Below are 20520 nucleotides of genomic sequence, written 5' to 3' on the forward strand. Positions count from 1 at the left end.
CCTGCTCTCATCCGTGAAGAGCACAGGGCCCCATTGGCCAATCTGCCAATCGCTGTGTTCTCGGGCAAATGCCAATCGGGCCGCACGGTGTTGGGCAGTAAGCACCGGCCCAACGCCCTCATACCACCCTCATGGAGTCGGTTTCTGACCATTTGAGTACCAACATGCACATTTGTGGCCCTCTGGAGGTCATTTTGTAGGGCTCGGGCAGTGCTTGTCCTGTTTCTCCGTGCACAGATAAGCAGATAGCGGTCCTGCTGCTGGGTTGTTGGCCTCGGTCGGGCCCCCCCAGGTCTCCTGGTGTACTGGCCTGTCTCCTGGTATCTCCTCCATGCTCTGGACACTGCGCTGGGAGACACAGCAAACCTTCTTGCCACAGCATGAATGGACGTGCCATTTTGGATGAGCATCACTCCCTGAGCAGCTTCTGTGGGTTGTAGATGCTCCTCATGATGCCTCTAGTGGTGAGAACACTGGACAAATGCAAAAGTGTTCCAAAAATACGGTACAAAGGATGAAGACAGGGAAATGGTCTGTGGTCACCACCTGCAAAACCATTCCTCTTTTGGAGTGATCTTGCTAATTGCCTCTCATTTCCACCTGTTGTCTGTTTAATTTCCACAACACCAAGTGAAATTGATTCACAATAAGCGTGGCTTCCTAACTGGACAGTCTGATATCCCAGAAATTTAACTGACTTGGTGTTACATTGTGTTTTTTGAGTGTGCCCTAAGTTTTTGTGAGCAGTGTATATATATATATATATATATATATATATATATATATATATATATATATATATAAAAAACTCTTCCTCACCCTCCGCGGGCGGTCTCTCTTTTTCCTCCTGCTCGGGTCCTCTACCAGAGGCCTGGGAGCTTGAGGGTTCTGCGCAGTATCTTTGCTGTTCCTAGAACTGCACTTTTCTGGACCGAGATGTCTGATGTATTTCCTGGGATCTGCTGGAGCCACTCCTCCAGTTTGGGGGTCACTGCCCCGAGTGCCCCAACGACCACGGGCACCACTGATGCCTTCACCCTCCAGGTTTTCTCCAGCTCTTCTCTGAGCCCCTGGTATTTCTCTAGTTTCTCATGTTCCTTTTTCCTGATGTTGAAGTCGCTTGGTATTGCTATGTCGATCACAACGGCTTTCCTCTGCTCTTTGTCCACCACCACAATATCCGGTTGGTTCGCCATTACCATTTTGTCCGTCTGTATCTGGAAGTCCCACAGGATCTTGGCTCGGTCATTCTCGACCACCTTTGGAGGTGTTTCCCACTTTGACCTTGGGGTTTCCAGCCCATACTCTGCACAGATGTTCCTGTACACTATACCAGCCACTTGGTTATGGCGCTCCATGTAAGCTTTCCCTGCCAGCATCTTACATCCTGCAGTTATGTGCTGGATTGTCTCATTGGCCTCTTTGCACAGTCTACACCTGGGGTCTTGTCTGGTGTGGTAGATCTGGGCCTCTATTGCTCTGGTGCTCAAGGCCTGCTCCTGTGCAGCCATGATGAGTGCCTCTGTGCTGTCCTTTAGTCCGGCTCTGTCTAGCCATTGGTAGGATTTCTGTATATCCGCCACTTCAGTTATGTTTCGGTGGTACATGCCGTGTAGGGGCTTGTCCTCCCATGACGGGACCTCCAGCACCTCATCTTCTGTTCCCCATTGTCTGAGACATTCACTGAGCACGTCATCTGTCGGAGCCTTGTCCTTGATGTACTTATGGATCTTGGATGTTTCATCCTGGATAGTGGCTCTCACACTCACTAGTCCTCGGCCTCCTTCCTTACGGCTAGCGTACAGTCTCAGGGTGCTGGATTTGGGGTGGAACCCTCCGTGCATGGTTAGGAGCTTTCGCGTCTTAACATCTGTGGTCTGTATCTCATCCTTTGGCCAGCTTATTATTCCTGCAGGGTATCTGATTACTGGTAGGGCGTAGCTGTTTATTGCCCGGGACTTGTTCTTGCCATTGAGCTGGCTTCTTAGGACCTGCCTTACTCGTTGGAGGTATTTGGCCGTAGCCGCTTTCCTTGTCACCTCTTCGAGGTTGCCATTTGCTTGTGGGATTCCGAGGTACTTGTAACTGTCCTCAATGTCTGCTATTGTTCCTTCTGGGAGTGAGACCCCTTCTGTGTGGACTACCTTCCCTCTCTTAGTCACCATCCGCCCACACTTCTCTAGTCCGAATGGCATCCCAATGTCTGCACTGTATATCCCGATGTCTCGCTCATTCTTAGCATACAGCTTGATGTCATCCATGTAGAGGAGGTGACTGATGGTGGCCCCGTTCCTGAGTCGGTATCCATAGCCAGTCTTGTTGATTATTTGGCTGAGGGGGTTCAGACCTATGCAGAACAGCAGTGGGGACAGGGCGTCTCCTTGGAATATGCCACATTTGATGGAGACTTGTGCAAGTGGCTTGCCATTGACTTCAAGGGTGGTTTTCCACAACCTCATCGAGTTTGCAATGAAGGCTCTTAGAGTCCTGTTGATGTTGTATAGCTCCAGGCATTCAATGATCCAAGTATGTGGCATTGAGTCGTAGGCTTTCTTGTAATCAATCCAGGCAGTGCTCAGGTTAGTGTGTCGGGTTCTGCAGTCTCGAGCGACTGTTCTGTCTACCAGGAGCTGGTGTTTGGCACCTCTGGTATCTTTACCGATTCCCTTCTGAGCTGTGCTCATGTATTGATCCATGTGCTTACTTATCTTAGCCGCTATGGTGCCGGACATGAGCTTCCACGTTGTGGAGAGGCAGGTTATTGGCCGATAGTTGGATGGGACTGTACCCTTTGAGGGATCCTTCAGGATCAGGATTGTGCGCCCTTCGGTTAACCATTCAGGGTGATTCCCATCCCTCAGCAGCTGGTTCATTTGCGCTGCCAAGCGCTCATGGAGAGCCGTGAGTTTCTTAAGCCAGTAGGCGTGTATCATGTCAGGGCCTGGTGCTGTCCAATTTTTCATACCTGAGGCTCTTTCTTGGACGTCTGCCACTGTGATGGTAACTGGATTCTGTTCAGGGAGGTTGCTGTGGTCCTCTCTCAGAGCCACCAGCCACTGTGCATCATATATATATATATATATATATATATATATATATATATATATATATATATATATATATATATATATATATATATATATAAAATATAATTAAAAACTCAGACCGAGATGTCTGATGTATTTCCTTGGATCTGCTGGAGCCACTCCTCCAGTTTGGGGGTCACTGCCCCGAGTGCCCCAACGACCACGGGCACCACTGATGCCTTCACCCTCCAGGTTTTCTCCAGCTCTTCTCTGAGCCCCTGGTATTTCTCTAGTTTTTCGTGTTCCTTTTTCCTGATATTGAAGTCGCTTGGTATTGCTATGTCGACCACAACGGCTTTCCTCTGCTCTTTGTCCACCACCACAATGTCCGGTTGGTTTGCCATTACCATTTTGTCCTAGCCTCTGTAATTGGCTTCGGGGATGCCTGCTGGACATTTTTGCCATGATCTTATTTTTCAGGTCAGTTGCTGCGTCATTCAGCGTGATGGCACTTATTGGGGCTTCGTACCCAATCTCCATTGGGGGGGCTGGTGTTAACTCCCTTCTGACCTGGTGTCCTGGCTCCCCATTGCCGGAGCATTGGTGGTGTACCTCGTCAATATCAAGTTGTGATAGCAGTTGCCGTTTGTGGATGTTGGAACACTGAGCTAGTTGTTTCGCCGTGAGTTTGGACTGTGGGTTTCGAAGTAACCATTTCTCCCACATCCTCTGCATGTAGCCCCTCTGGCTAGGGTTACTGGAGTAGTAGCATTCCATCAGAGCCCTGTTCTCGCATCTCGCCCATTTCCGCCTTGTTCCAGTAGCCCATTTTACATCGAGGTGCTCTGGTTCCCCAGCACCTGACGCAGACCTTGTTTGGCCGGGCGACGTCTGAGCTGGCATGTCATTCATTTCATTGTCTCTCATCATTGTATGAGGTAGGCAGTAGCGTGAAGGGTCTTGCCTAAGGACCCACACTGGCAGCTCATTTCCCCAACGGGTATTCGAACCGGGGTTTACTGTGTGCAAGTGTGCAAGTGTGCAAGTCGGGTGACTTACCACTATATATATATAGCTAGCGGCTGGCTAGCTCAAGTGGTAACAATAACAGAGCAGACCCATCAAGGCTGGAAACTGAACAGTACTGGAAAGGCATATGGGAGAAGGAGGCAGCACACAACAGTGATGCACAGTGGCTGGTGGCTCTGAGGGAGGACCACAGCAACCTCCCTGAACAGAATCCAGTTACCATCACAGTGGCAGACGTCCAAGAAAGAGCTTCAGGTATGAAAAACTGGATAGCACCAGGCCCTGACATGATACACGCCTACTGGCTTAAGAAACTCACGGCACTCCATGAGCGCTTTGCAGCACAAATGAACCAGCTGCTGAGGGATGGGAATCACCCTGAATGGTTAACCGAAGGGCGCACAATCCTGATCCTGAAGGATCCCTCAAAGGGTACAGTCCCATCCAACTATCGGCCAATAACCTGCCTCTCCACAACGTGGAAGCTCATGTCCGGCACCATAGCGGCAAAGATAAGCAGGCACATGGATCAATACATGAGCACAGCTCAGAAGGGAATCGGTAAAGACACCAGAGGTGCCAAACACCAGCTCCTGGTAGACAGAACAGTCGTTCGAGACTGCAGAACTGCCTGGATTGATTACAAGAAAGCCTACGACTCAATGCCACATACTTGGATCATTGAATGCCTGGAGCTATACAACATCAACAGGACTCTAACAGCCTTCATTGCAAACTCGATGAGGTTGTGGAAAACCACCCTTGAAGCCAATGGCAAGCCACTTGTACAAGTCTCCATCAAATGTGGCATATTCCAAGGAGACGCCCTGTCCCCACTGCTGTTCTGCATAGGTCTGAACCCCCTCAGCCAAATAATCAACAAGACTGGCTATGGATACCGACTTAGGAACGGGGCCACCATCAGTCACCTCCTCTACATGGATGACATCAAGCTGTACGCTAAGAAATAGCGAGATATGGACTTACTGATCCAGACCACCCGGATATACAGTGCAGACATTGGGATGTCATTCGGACTAGAGAAGTGTGGTCGGATGGTGAGAGGGAAGGTAGTCCACACAAAAGGGGTCTCACTCCCAGAAGGAACAATAGCAGACATTGAGGACAGTTACAAGTACCTCGGAATCCCACAAGCAAATGGCAACCTCGAAGAGGTGACAAGGAAAGCGGCTACGGCCAAATATCTCCAACGAGTAAGGCAGGTCCTAAGAAGCAGCTCAATGGCAAGAACAAGTCCCGGGCAATAAACAGCTACGCCCTGCCAGTAATCAGATACCCAGCAGGAATAATAAGCTGCCAAAGGATGAGATACAGACCACAGATGTTAAGACGCGAAAGCTCCTAACCATGCACGGAGGGTTCCACCCCAAATCCAGCACTCTGAGACTGTACGCTAGCCGTAAGGAAGGAGGCCGAGGACTAGTGAGTGTGAGAGCCACTATCCAGGATGAAACATCCAAGATCCATAAGTACATCAAGGACAAGGCTCCAACAGATGACGTGCTCAGTGAATGTCTCAGACAATGGGGAACAGAAGATGAGATGCTGGAGGTCTCGTCATGGGAGGACAAGCCCCTACACGGCATGTACCACCGAAACATAACTGAAGTGGCTGATATACAGAAATCCTACCAATGGCTAGACAGAGCCGGACTAAAGGACAGCACAGAGGCTCATCATGGCTGCACAGGAGCAGGCCTTGAGCACCAGAGCAATAGAGGCCCAGATCTACCACACCAGACAAGACCCCAGGTGTAGACTGTGCAAAGAGGCCAATGAGACAATCCAGCACATAACTGCAGGGTGTAAGATGCTGCAGGGAAAGCTTACATGGAGCGCCATAACCAAGTGGCTGGTATAGTGTACAGGGACATCTGTGCAGAGTATGGGCTGGAAACCCCAAGGTCAAAGTGGGAAACACCTCCAAAGGTGGTAGAGAATGACCGAGCCAAGATCCTGTGGGACTTCCAGATACAGACAGACAAAATGGTAATGGCGAACCAACCGGACATTGTGGTGGTGACAAAGAGCAGAGGAAAGCCGTTGTGGTCGACATAGCAATACCAAGACTTCAACATCAGGAAAAAGGAACACGTGAAACTAGAGAAATACCAGGGGCTCAGAGAAGAGCTGGAGAAAACCTGGAGGGTGAAGGCATCAGAGGCGCCCGTGGTCGTTGGGGCACTCGGGGCAGTAACCCCCAAACTGGAGGAGTGGCTCCAGCAGATCCAAGGAAATACATCATCTCGGTCCAGAAAAGTGCAGTTCTAGGAACAGCAAAGATACTGCGCAGAACCCTCAAGCTCCCAGGCCTCTGGTAGAGGACCCGAGCTTGGAGGAAAAAAGAGACCGCCCGCGGAGGGTGAGGAAGAGTTTTTTATTTTATTATATATTATATATATTTAGAAAATATTTGGCTTTATGTGATATAGTTGTTGTTTTGGACAGTTTTGATTGAATCATCATCAATCTTTAGGCTCATACTGGTTTTAATTTGTCGATTACTAAATATAATATATTTGGTTTTACTTACTTCGTTACCTCAAGTGGAGGAGTTCAAGTATCTCGGGATCTTGTTCACAAGTGAGGGACGGATGGAGCGTGAGATCGACAGACGGATCGGTGCGGCGTTAGCAGTGATGCGGTCGCTGTATCGGTCTGTCGTGGTGAAGAGGGAGCTGAGTCGGGGCAAAGCTCTCGATTTACCGATCGATCCACCCTCACCTATGGTCATGAGATTTGGGTAATGACCGAAAGGACAAGATCGCGAATACAAGCGGCCGAAATGAGTTTCCTTCGCAGGGTGGCTGGGCGCACCCTTCGAGATCGGGTGAGGAGCTCAGTTACCCGGGAGGAGCTCGGAGTAGAGTCGCTGCTCCTTCACGTCGAAAGGAGCCAGCTGAGGTGGCTCGGGCATCTGTTCCGGATGCCTCCTGGTCGCCTCCCACGGGAGGTATTCCAGGCATGTCCTAGTGGGACAAGGCCTCGTGGAAGACCCAGGACACGGTGGTGGGACTATGTCTCCGAGCTGGCCTGGTGTCGCCTCGGGGTCCCCCCAGAACAGCTGGAGGAAGTGTGTGTGGATCGGGAAGTTTGGGCATCTCTGCTGAGACTGCTGCCCCCGCGACCCGGCCCCGGATAAAGCGGAAGAAAATGGATGGATGGATGGATGGTTTTACTTAGATTAAAGGATAGTTTATTTTGGTCAAACCATTGCTTGATTCTAGATAGTTCTCTGGTGACATTGACTTTTGTCCCACATGTATGTCCCACATGTATGACCCACATGTTGTCCCACATGTATGACCCACATGTTGTCCCACATGTATGACCCACATGTATGACCCACATGCATGACCCCCACATGTATGACCCACATGTATGTCCCGCATGTATGACCCACATGCATGACCCCCACATGTATGACCCACATGTATGACCCGCATGTATGACCCGCATGTATGACCCGCATGTATGACCCGCATGTATGACCCACATGTATGACCCACATGCATGACCCCCACATGTATGACCCACATGTATGTCCCGCATGTATGACCCACATGCATGACCCCCACATGTATGACCCACATGTATGACCCGCATGTATGACCCGTATGTATGACCCGCATGTGTGACCCGCATGTATGACCCGCATGTATGACCCACATGTATGACCCACATGTATGACCCGCATGTATGACCCACATGTATGACCCACATGTATGACCCGCATGTATGACCCGCATGTATGACCCGCATGTATGACCCGCATGTATGACCCGCATGTATGACCCGCATGTATGACCCGCATGTATGACCCACATGTATGACCCACATGTATGACCCGCATGTATGACCCACATGTATGACTCGCATGTATGACCCGCATGTATGACCCACATGTATGACCCACATGTATGACCCGCATGTATGACCCACATGTATGACCCACATGTATGACCCACATGTATGACCCGCATGTATGACCCACATGTATGACCCACATGTATGACCCGTATGTATGACCCACATATATGACCCACATGTTGTCCCACATTTATGACCCACATGTTGTCCCACATTTATGACCCACATGTATGTCCCACATGTATGACCCACATGTTGTCCCACATGTATGACCCACATGTTGTCCCACATTTATGACCCGCATTTATGACCCACATGTATGTCCCACATGTATGACCTAAATGGGCTAAGATATTTGAAAGGAATGGACAGTATTTTTCACATTTCTATCATGGTCAGGTTCTATCATGGTCGGGTTCTATCATGGTCAGGTTCTATCATGGTCAGGTTCTATCATGGTCGGGTTCTATCATGGTCAGGTTCTATCATGGTCGGGTTCTATCATGGTCAGGTTCTATCATGGTCGGGTTCTATCATGGTCGGGTTCTATCATGGTCGGGTTCTATCATGGTCGGGTTCTATCATGGTCGGGTTCTATCATGGTCGGGTTCTATCATGGTCGGGTTCTATCATGGTCAGGTTCTATCATGGTCAGGTTCTATCATGGTCAGGTTCTATCATGGTCGGGTTCTATCATGGTCAGGTTCTATCGTGGTCAGGTTCTATCATGGTCAGGTTCTATCATGGTCGGGTTCTATCATGGTCAGGTTCTATCATGGTCGGGTTCTATCATGGTCGGGTTCTATCATGGTCAGGTTCTATCATGGTCGGGTTCTATCATGGTCGGGTTCTATCATGGTCAGGTTCTATCATGGTCAGGTTCTATCATGGTCGGGTTCTATCATGGTCAGGTTCTATCATGGTCGGTTCTATCATGGTCGGGTCTATCATGGTCGGGTTCTATCATGGAGGGCCTGTTTTTACCCCGGGGCTGACATTTCCAACTATTAATAGGCAATAACTGTTGCCATGGCAATTGTGGCAGTCATCTTGCAAATGTCTGATCATCCAGCAATGGGGAAGGGAAGTCCATCTGTGTGGTGACAAAAGGCATTATGCTACAATGCAACAGATAATCTGTGCCTGTTGATGCAGACAACTGGATAACACAGTTTGAATAAAACGTTCTTTTGCACCCACATTGGCTTGGCATCGATCGGCATAAATGACCAGAATGTTGAAGGTACAGGCACATTCACATGTGCTGGATCAAAAAGCAAGTATACTGAATTAGGAAGGATCCGCAACACTGTTTTCTTCCAGCTTTAAAAAAAACCCCGCCACAGTCACGTTTCAGGCACAAAGTCCTTCTTCAGCCAGGCCTGAAACTTTGGGGAGCTAATATTTTTTTAAACAGCCGGTGAGCAAAAAGATGTGTGAATCCCTCCTAATTTCTTATTTCTTCATTATAAATGACAAGCATCCCAATTAGAAAAAAGGAAAACATGCTTTTTTACATTTCATTTTATAGTTATTATCCATATCCTAAAAAAGGGTGAGCAACCTTCAACATCATAAACCACTTTGGTTGTTTCAAACCTAAATAAGTCGCTTTATCCACAACAAAGCAATGTAGTCTACATCAGTAGGAGGCCATGTCAGGTCAGAGGGCCAAAACCAGCCCTCCATCATCCAACCTCTGGCTCTCAAGATGATTTTGAGGAATATTATTGCAAAAATCAGTGATCAAATGTCTGTTAAAGTGTTTTACAAATGAGGAAAGTACTGTCAATTCTTTTCAAATCTAAGCAAACACTAAGCAGTAAATGAGCCCTCCATTGAGCAGACTTGTCTACCCCGGTCTACATCCTTATAACCGATAACCTGTTTACGGCCAGTAATGCAACAAATGTGGCCAGTTTCAAAATGGAATATGCTGAACATAATAATGATTCACCAGACGATAATGTAATGATGACATTATCAGCATTAGCATTTTGGCCTGACAAGATGAAAATTGTTCACAAATGTAATAAATTCAGCCAATAATGTAATAAAACAGTCTGGGGGTTCATTTATCAACAGTGGTGCAGAATTGCAATGAATGTGCAAGCAGAAAAGTAAAATGCTTTGTGGTCGTACTGCATATAATTGACGCCCTCTGACACAAAGTGTAAGAAAAACACTTTAACATTGTTTTTCTGCAGTTTTCTCTAAATTGTAGTGTTGTGTGCTTTTTAATCAACTTTACTGATTTCTTTTTTTTTGTCATTTCAATTAATTAGTTTTTTTCTATTGGTAACTTATCATACGATGTTAGCCCAAATAGTAAAGCTGGTTTTCTTATGACCCAAAGGTTGCCGGTTTCAATCCCTGCTCCCACAGGTGCACACTGTCGCTGTGTCTTTGGGCAAGCCACTTCACTTCAAGTTTGAAAGTGGTGCGTGAGTCAGTGAGTGGTGGTCAGAGGGGCATTGTTGGCAGCCTTGTTTGTGTCAGTCTGCCCTAGTTGCGGCTACAATAGTAGTCTATAGCAGAAAGGAAGGATTGAAAGCGACACTATCATATTGTTGATTTTAATCATTATCCTATTATTACTGTACCAAACTTTGTTTTCATCAAAGGTGGATGATGTACTTACAGGATGCAGGAGCACGGAATTTACTATGAGTCACTTGGACCACCACCTCTCACTCACACATTCACATTCATAGGCAGGGGGGTGAATGCCTTGCTCAAGGACACAGTGATGGCATGCAACCTTTCAGTCATAAGACAAACCGCTTTACCCTCTGTACTGAAAATGCATATTGTTAGAGGATAACATTAAATCACTATTTATCATACTGGGTCAGGCTGTACAGTCGTACTATCTCTGTCATAGTAGTGACTGTAGTGCTCAGACCCCCCTGAATGTTTGCTTGTACACTGCGTTCCAAATTATTATGCAAATGACATTTTTCTAAGATTTTCTAAATTGTCAACTCAAATGAGAGTCAGCATAATTTTAACTGGTAGAGGATCATTTAAATGTGGTGGAAAAAAATTCCTAGTGATAACAGTATTTTTTTCAAAAATAAATATAGTAAAAACCTCAAAATCCACTGTTCCAAGTTATTATGCAACTCATCGTTTCAATACATTTTAAAGCTTGTAATTAACTGAAAATGGTCATTTGTTGTATTTGTAGCATTAGGAGGTCATATTTACTGAAATCAAAAGCTATTTCAATCAAAAAAATATTAACAGGTCAAGTTATATTTTACCACAGGAGCCCTTCTGTGATCGCAGCTTCAAAATTCTTAAATCCATTAAAATTGTAAGTTTTTGGACAGTTTCTGCTTGGATTTCTTTGCAGGATGTTAGAATAGCCTCCCAGAGCTGCCGTTTGGATGAAAGCTGCCTCCCACCCTCATAGAAGTTTTTTTTTGTTGAGGCTCCAAAGGTTCTCAATAGAGTTGAAGTCAGGGGAGGAGGGGGTCCACATCATGAGTTTCTCTGCTTTTATGCCCATAGCAGCCAGTGATGCAGAGGTATTCTTTACAGCAGGACATGGTGCGTTGTCATGATGAAGAGGATTTTGTTCGGGAAAGCACGGCTCTTCTTTTTGTAGCATAGAAGACAGTGGTCAGTCAGAAACTCCACATATTTTTCAAAGGTCATTTTCACACCTTCAGGGAGCCTAAAAGGGCCTAAAGGGGCCGACCAGCTCTCCCACCATGATTCTGGCCCAAAACATGACTCCGCCACCTCCTTACTGACGTCACAGCCTTGTTGGGACATTGTGGTCATTCACCAACCATCCACTACTCCATTGATTTGACCATCCAGGGCTACACGGCCTCATCAGTGAACAAGACTGTTTGAAAATGAGTCTCATGTATTTCTGAGCCACTGCAGCCGTTTCTGTTCATCAGCTTCAATGAACCATTTAGGGGAGGCCCGGATAGAAGGTTTATGCACAACTGCAGCCTCTGGAGGGTCCTACACCTTGATGTTTGGGGGACTCCAGAGGCACCAGCAGCTTCAAATACCTGTATGCTGCTTTGTAGCATCTGTTCACTTAATCTGATGTGTTTGTCTGGCAGAAACCGTCCATATTGTGCCTTTATCGGCACAAAACGGAGTGTGCTCTGAATCATCCACAAATCTCTTATCAGCATGATGATTACACTTAATCTTTCATGAAATATCGAAGGTTTTCATACCTAGACCAAGGCATTCAACTATTTCACACTTTTCATCTGCAGAAAGTCCCTTTTTCTTTCCCCTATTGCTTGAAAATGATGATCTGCATAATAAAGTGGAACACCCTTTTTCAGTAGTTTTTCCCTTAACTGGGCTTAACCTGACAACTAATAATCCCAGGTCTCTGAGATTTATGTCAGTGATTCATAGAGCCCCAAGACACGACACCATCCATGAGTTTCATTATTATTGCTTTTTTTTTAACCTTTTTGACACAAAAATCCAATTTGCATAATAATTTGGAACGCAGTGTATATCAGTCTGACGCTCTGAGAGGGTATTTATCCCTTTTCTGTGGAAGCATAGACAGACTTGAATGGTAGGACTAACGCAATGTCTCGAGTTCATGTCTCCGAGTCCCGCACCGATGGTAAATAAACTTCTCCTGCATAAGACATCCAGACTGCTGCCTATTCTTCATCCATCCTCTCCAACACCAGTGTTAATTCTCTGACACATATGAGCTGCGACAAGTTACCTCAAGTGAAAAAAAAGACCATGAGATATTAAAAAAACAAAACAAAAATATCAAAATACAAACGTTGAGGGAAAAACTCACAAAATATAAGAAAAATGCATAAAACCAATGTTTATGACATAAAGTCAGACTGATGGATTATTAAATAATTAGCTGAATTTATTCCATATGTGAACGATTTTCCACTGTCAGGCGTAAGTTATTTATTACATTATTGGCCGGTAAATTGTCATAAATCATTATTGGCTCAACAGTGTTCTTACAGTGTCGGTTCCTCCAATTCTCATTTCATTCAATGGTACAATAATAAATTCATTGTCGGTACACATCTTTGAAATTGGATTGCTTTAATTGAAAGAAAGTGTGCCGGGGTAACTTCTTGGGGAGAAACTTGCTCCTTCTGTATTCCGGTTCGTTTTAGATGTAATTTTTTTTGCAGCACATCAGTCAAATGAATTACTTGTGTCAATCAAATCTTAAAGAGCAGCACCAGATGCATGTGGCTCTTCAGTCGGTGGTTGTCTCTGCCTAGACCATCTGCAAAATAAGTTGGATGCGATGTCCAAAATGTTGGACGACACCAACAACTGTGGCCTCTGTCGCTGCAGTGGGCTGAAACCAACCAGAATTGACGGTGACGTATGATCTCAGCCGTCACGTCACTCAGGTCTGCAGGTCTGAGGTGTCATGAGTTCCATCTTGGAGGCGATGAGACGGGGTCATATTGCTGCAGTGTGAATACAGCTTATTCTCGCTGAGAGGCAGGAGTCACATCACATACATGGCACAAAACCCACTTCAGACCTTTTATCTGTGCCATCCTTTAAAGTACCACTCCCACATGAGCAGAGGCCTGGAAGCTTAACGGACCGTCTTTGGTGTTCTCTGGTGATCAGGGCAGCAGGACATAGCAGTCAGTGTTCTCCAGGAGGTACAGGTTGGTTAGGTGCTCCTCTGTCCGTCGAGTCTCCAGCAGCACAAGCCTGTAAGAACAGGTAAATGTCCTCTTATCTACACATTCAAAAATGCAGTGACGAGGTTCTCATGTACACTGTAAGAAATTAGCTTCAAGTGTGGTCTTTCTGCATATCATCTTTTCAACCTTGAATACCAAGAGGAAGTCTCTGACCTTGAAACTCAGAGGTATGCAAAAAATATCAAAATCTAAATGCATAGTAGTACTGTGATAAAACGCAATTAAACAAAATTTAAACATGTTGCTCATCATTTTGTGTTTACTTGTCTCCAGATGTTTCATCGGTACCAACACTGAAAAGGACTCCAAGGCAGGTCCAGGGAATGTCATGTTGAAGAAAACTGGGAAACTCAATCCCAATGTGGCAACCCTGACTAAAAACCTTTGTGACCATAGAAGGGGATTTATCTAACGGGTGGAAAAGGTAAAACCTTTCCACTTTCTCTATACATGTTTTACTCACTTTCTTTTAATTAACAGACACATTTGGTAATGTTGGAACATATTGTTTTTCAAAATGTTTAAAGTTGCAGATTTGTAGTTAAAATGTGTTGGATAATATGTTTTGATGAACTACATTTGATTTTCAGAGATCTGTGTTCATCTGAAAATGTTCAATAAAGCACTGATCCTGGAATTGCATTTGAAGTCTTATTTTGAAAAAGCCCAGTTACTTCTATCAGTATGATACTGTAGATAGTTAATATTGTAGTTTACCGTTAAATATGATTAGAGTAGTTCACCGTCAAATTATGCCGGAACATCATACGGTAACCCTCCGTTAAAGGAACAGGCCACCGTTTTTACATACTGAGACATGTTCTTACCTAACCTTAGTCGAGTTAATATATCCCCGTCTGGTCTTTGTCCGTGCGCTCTGTCACGCAAACGGAGCACATACGCAGCCTCTCCCACATGTCATATAGCTTCAAAAAAGCTCACGATAGAAGCTACCAAGCTCTTCCACGTGTTCCCTATTTAAATAAAGTTACGTGAAGTGTTTTCATGCGAAGTATATTTACACAGAAATGTAACATGTGGATTTTATAAGCAGATAAAAAGGGGGACTATATTGTGAGGCGTAATGATACGAGGAGCAAAACGTCCGCGCAGTAACTCCTAAAGACTTCCCCGCTCACTTCCGTCAATAGAAGCTGCGTGACTTGTAGAGCTGCAGAGAACAGTTGAAGAAGCGTGGATAACTTGTGAACGATGCCTTTTACGTGCATCGTGCCGGGCTGTGATAACAAGCAGAAAGTATATAGTGTAGTAATGTTTCACAGATTTCCAACTCACCCCGGACGACGACACAGGACTCAGGACCTCGACCATGAGGTAGGAATGCGAGAGCACTTTCCCAAAATATATTTTCTGCTTGTTGTAAAAGGCTCTGTACAAGTCACGCAGCTTCTATTGACGGAAGTGAGCGGGGGAAGTCTTTAGGAGTTACTGTGCGGACGCTGTGCTCTTCGTATCATTACGCCTCACAATATAGTTCCCCTTTTTATCTGCTTATAAAATCCACATGTTACATTTCTGTGTAAATATACTTCGCATGAAAACACTTCACGTAACTTTATTTAAACGGGAACACGTGGAAGAGCTTGGTAGCTTCTATCGTGAGCTTTTTTGGAGCTATATGACATGTGGGAGAGGCTGCGTATGTGCTCCGTTTGCGTGACAGAGCACACGGACAAAGACCAGACGGGGATATATTAACTCGACTAAGGTTAGGTAAGAACATATCTCAGTATGTAAAAACGGTGGCCTATTCCTTTAAGCCCTCCAGTCCTCCAGAGGCCTTGGTCCACCAGCAGCCTTGTTCTGCAGGCCTTCACAGCCCTCCAGAGCCCTCCAGAGCCCTCCATAGGCCTTTTTTCAACATCAGTCTCAATCTGAAGCACTCTGCAGCCCTCCAGAGGCTTTGCTTTACCAGTAGTCTCGTTCTGAAGCCCTCCAACGCCATCTAGAGCCCATGTTTCACCAGCAGCTTTGTTCATAAACCCTCCAGAGCCATGCAGAGGCCTTGTTTAACCAGCAGCCTCATTCTTAAGTCCTCCAAAGGCCTTCTTACACAAGCAGTCTTGTTCTCCTGCCTTCTTAAGCCCTCCAGTACTCCAGAGGCCTTGTTCCACCAGCAGCCTTGTTCTGCAGGCCTTCACAGCCCTCCAGAGGCCTTGTTTCAACAAAAGTCTCATTCTAAAGCCCTCTGCGGCCCTCCAGTGGCCTAGCTTCACCATCAGTCTCGTTATAACGCCCTCAAAATGTCACCCAGAGGCCTTGTTTCACCAGCAGCCTCGTTCGCAAACCCTCCAGAGCCATGCAGAGGCCTTGTTTCACCAGCAGCCTCATTCTTAAGCCTTCCAGTCCCCCAAAGGCCTTGTTACAACAGCAGCCTTGTTTTCCAAACTTCACAGCCCTCCAGAGGCCTTGTTTCAACAAAAGTCTCATTCTAAAGCCTTCACCTGCAAACTCGTTCTAAAGCCCTCCAGAGGCCTTGTTACACCTGCAGCCTTGTTACCTTGCCCTTTACAGTCCTCCAGAGGCTTTTTTCAACAACTGTCTTGTTCTAAAGTTCTCCATTGCCTTCCTGAGGCCTTGTTTCAACAGCAGCCTCATTCTAAAGCCCTCATCAGCCATGCAGAGGCCTTGTTTCACCAGCAGTCTCATTCTAAAACCCTCCAGTCCTCCAGAGGTCTTGTCTCACCAGCAGTCTTGTTCTGAAGCCCTCCAATGCCATCTAGAGCCTTTGTTTCACCAGCAGCCTCATTCTTAAGCCCTCCAGTCCTCCAGAGGCCTTCCTACACCAGCAGCCTCGTTCTAAAGCCCTTCAGAGCCATGCAGAGGCCTTGTTTCACCAGCAGCCTTGTTCTCCAGCCCTTAACAGCCCTCCACAGGCCTTGTTTCAACATCAGTCTCAATCTAAAGCCCTCTGCAGCCTTAAAGAGGCCTTGCTTCACCAGAAGCCTCGTTATCAATCCCTTCAGAGCCATGCAGAGGCCATGTTTAACCAGCAGCCTCATTCTTAAAGTAGAAATATTTATGGTTGAATACTGTAATATTTATACGGTTCCAAGCTGTTATTTTAAGGACTTTAGCAATATCGTAAATTTATGGTAAAGAGCAAGCAAATTTTGTTGCCAGCTCTTTACCGTAAATTTACACTAATTTTTCTTACAGTGTAACAGAGTAACACAGTGTAACACACCTTCTTACTGGGTGTGGTTTGTTGGATTAAGGTTTGTTTACCCTCCACATTGCTCTGTGCCATCAAATTAAATCTGTAAAGTTGTTACAGATACAAATCATTATTCTAGTACAAGGACAACAGTTCAACAATCTCTGAACTGATTTTACATGAAGCTATTTGAGAGTCCCCTGAAAGATACATCAGCACGTCACAATTGCATATTAGCGGTCACTTGTCATTAATTGAAATGTTTTTACTTGGTCAAAGTAAATCAAAGTTGATAAGTCCAGACTTTAATTTAAGTTTTAAATCTTAAAATTTTCAATCACAGGTGGTGATTTTATGATAAGCTTTTCACAAGTAGACAATAAGTGGCCATAAAATGAGAGAGCTAGGCCTGCTCTAATTCTCATTGTGCATTGTGCCAAAATTGGGTGTCTTCCTGACCTCTACTAAATAGAGACATACGACATACATATGACATGTCCCTGTATACATGCATAAAATAAAATAAAAAACAACTAAATATTGCAGACCTCTTCCAGTGTGGACACTGTTACCTATCCCCTTGGTGCAGGTAGTGTGCCCTGACCTCCCAGTGTAGGCAGTGTCATCTGGCCACTCTTGATGTGGGCAGTGTGTCCTACCCTCTCGGTGCAGGTAGTGTGACCAGACCTCTCTGTGTGTGGACAGTGTGCCCTGACCTCTCTGGGTGTGGACAGCGTCTAGTGTCTCCTGACTTCTCTGGGTGTGGGCAGTGTGTCCCGACGTCTCTGGGTGTGGGCAAGGTGTCCTCACCTCTCTGGGGGTGGGCAGTGTGTACTGACCTCTCTGGGTGTGTGAAGTCTGTGCTGACTTCTCTGGGTGTGGGCAGTGTGTCCTGACCTCTCTGGGTGTGCGCAGTTTGTGCTGACTTCTCTGGGTATGGGCAGTGTGTAACTGACCTCTCTGGGTATGGGCAGTGTGTCCTGACCTCTCTGGGTGTGTGCAGTTTGTGCTGACTTCTCTGGGTATGGGCAGTGTGTAACTGACCTCTCTGGGTATGGGCAGTGTGTCCTGACCTCTCTGGGTGTGGGCAGATTGTGCTGACTTCTCTGGGTGGGTGAAGTCTGTGCTGACTTCTCTGGGTATGGGCAGTGTGTAACTGACCTCTCTGGGTGTGTGCAGTCTGTGCTGACTTCTTTGGGTATGGGCAGTGTGTAACTGACCTCTCTGGGTGTGTGCAGTCTGTGCTGACTTCTTTGGGTGTGGGCAGATTGTACTGACCTCTCTGGGTGTGGGCAGTGTGTCCTGACCTCTCTGGGTGTGTGAAGTCTGTGCTGACTTCTCTGGGTATGGGCAGTGTGTTACTGACCTCTCTGGGTATGGGCATTGTGTTACTGACCTCTCTGGGTATGGGCATTGTGTTACTGACCTCTCTGGGTATGGGCATTGTGTTACTGACCTCTCTGGGTATGGGCATTTTGTACTGACCTCTCTGGGTGTGGGCAGTGTGTCCTGACCTCTCTGGGTGTGGGCAGTGTGTCCTGACCTCTCTGGGTGTGGACAGTGTGTCCAGACTTGTCTGGGTATGGGGAGTACCTGTCAGAGGGTAGCTGACAGAAAGTCTTCTGACAGTCTGTTGTTTCCTCGAGCACTTCGCTGAAGTCGGGTCCTCTCCTGTGCCATCCGTGACGCCACACGACCAACAGCGAATCTTCAAAGTAAACTACAAACAACCATGTTGTGGTCAGCACCCAGCGGACAAGCGCCCCACCAAATCTGTGTATACGAATGTGCTCACCAACTGACTCCACATCCTGAGAGAAACTGCTTTGCTGGGGCAATCCCCTGTGGCTCTGAAGCTCCCCCTCCAGGCCGACTACATAAAGTGACTCTGTGGAGAGTTCACAGCAGAGTCAGAGTGGATTCTGCCCTTCTGCTCCGTCAGTCGCAGTGTTTATAGTCAGTGGGGGTCATTTACTATGTGCAAAATGAGTAGCACATGCAAAAGTGGAGCAGCAGCAAACTCATTTGTGTATTTTTTACTCACAAAGCATGTTCTTATTTACATATTAGATTCGTGGCCCCATTTCTGTGATACATCATTTCAAATGTTAAATCAGGTGCCGCATGCCCACAAAAGAGCATGTTTTATTTTTCAGTTTACACTATTTAGCTATTTAGCTCCTCTAAAGAATGCTAACCGCTAACCATTACAGCACACGGCTGAGCAGGTGGATAAGAAATAACTTTAAAAGTGATTAACTCAATCACTACTTTCACTTCATTTTCGAAACTTCTTTTGTAAATGTGGAGTAAGAAATGCCAAACTGATGCCATGTTTGTCTTATTAACAGGCTGGACATTATAAACAGCTAGAAGTACAAACATAGTGACAATAACCACCCTTTTAACGCACTGATCTACAGTACAGTAGTAATGTGCAAAAATGGAGCACTAAAAAGGACCTCAAAGAGGCTCAAAGGACCACGGAGAGTGTAGGCAGAGAGGAACTCACTGTCCAGGAGCACGAGTAGCCTGCTGGAGTCCAGCTGTTTCACCTGAACCACATCCGGACATGGCTTCTCTGTGAAACAATCTCCTGTTAGTCATACAAGCAGTGAGAGAAGTGTGAGAAAGCAGAGTGACAGCACAGTGAGAGAGCAGAGTGTGAGCAGTGTGTGACAACAGAGTAAGAGAGCATAGTAACAGCAGAGCACAGTGAGAGAGCAGAGTGTGAGCAGTGTGACAACAGAGTGAGAGAGCAGAGTGACAGCAGAGCACAGTGAGAGAGCAGAGTGTGAGCAGTGTGACAACAGAGTGAGAGAGCAGAGTGACAGCACAGTGTGAGAGCAGAGTGTGAGAGCAGAGTGTGAGCAGTGTGACAACAGAGTAAGAGAGCATAGTAACAGCAGAGCACAGTGAGAGAGCAGAGTGTGAGCAGTGTGACAACAGAGTGAGAGAGCAGAGTGTGAGCAGTGTGACAACAGAGTAAGAGAGCAGAGTGACAGCAGAGCACAGTGAGAGAGCAGAGTGTGAGCAGTGTGACAACAGAGTAAGAGAGCATAGTAACAGCAGAGCACAGTGAGAGAGCAGAGTGTGAGCAGTGTGACAACAGAGTGAGAGAGCAGAGTGTGAGCAGTGTGACAACAGAGTAAGAGAGCAGAGTGACAGCAGAGCACAGTGAGAGAGCAGAGTGTGAGCAGTGTGACAACAGAGTGAGAGAGCAGAGTGACAGCACAGTGTGAGAGCAGAGTGTGAGCAGAGCATAGTATGAGCGCAGAGTGTGAGCAGTGTGTGACAACAGAGTAAGAGAGCATAGTAACAGCAGAGCAGTGAGAGAGCAGAGTGTGAGCAGTGTGACAACAGAGTGAGAGAGCAGAGTGACAGCAGAGCACAGTGAGAGAGCAGAGTGTAAGCAGTGTGACAACAGAGTGTGAGAGCAGAGTGTGAGAAGTGTGACAACAGAGTAAGAGAGCAGAGTGACAGCAGAGCACAGTGAGAGAGCAGAGTGTGAGCAGTGTGTGACAGCAGAGTGAGAGAGCAGAGTGACAGCAGAGCACAGTGTGAGAGCAGAGTGTGAGCAGTGTGACAGCAGAGTGACAGCAGAGCAGAGTGTGAGCAGTGTGACAGCAGCAGAGTGAGAGAGCAGAGTGATAGCAGAGCACAGTGAGAGAGCAGAGTGTGAGCAGTGTGACAG

The 20520-nt window shown here is 46.5% G+C and overlaps 1 protein-coding gene across 6 annotated transcripts in view; it reads right to left on the minus strand.

Moving 5' to 3' along the window:
* Positions 1-12930: 12930 nt before the first annotated feature.
* Positions 12931-20520, minus strand: part of map4k1 (mitogen-activated protein kinase kinase kinase kinase 1) — a 49443-nt gene continuing 41853 nt past the window's right edge. Inside the window, exons 28-33 of one of the 6 annotated variants that reach the window (XR_013793012.1) lie at positions 19339-19407; positions 18622-18714; positions 18308-18546; positions 18101-18187; positions 17871-17982; positions 17673-17723 (exon numbers count right to left, since the gene is read on the minus strand). Coding sequence is in view for 4 of the 6 variants with exons in the window: in XM_079559437.1 (XP_079415563.1) it covers positions 17399-17430; positions 18283-18546; positions 18622-18714; positions 19339-19407 (458 nt within the window). In the remaining 2 variants the exon portion in view is untranslated. The other 5 variants (XR_013793011.1, XM_079559440.1, XM_079559437.1 and 2 more) reach the window with 5 other exon arrangements.

The sequence above is a fragment of the Gobius niger genome, assembly GCF_951799975.1.
Source record: "Gobius niger genome assembly, chromosome: 1".
Lineage (NCBI taxonomy): Eukaryota > Metazoa > Chordata > Actinopteri > Gobiiformes > Gobiidae > Gobius > Gobius niger.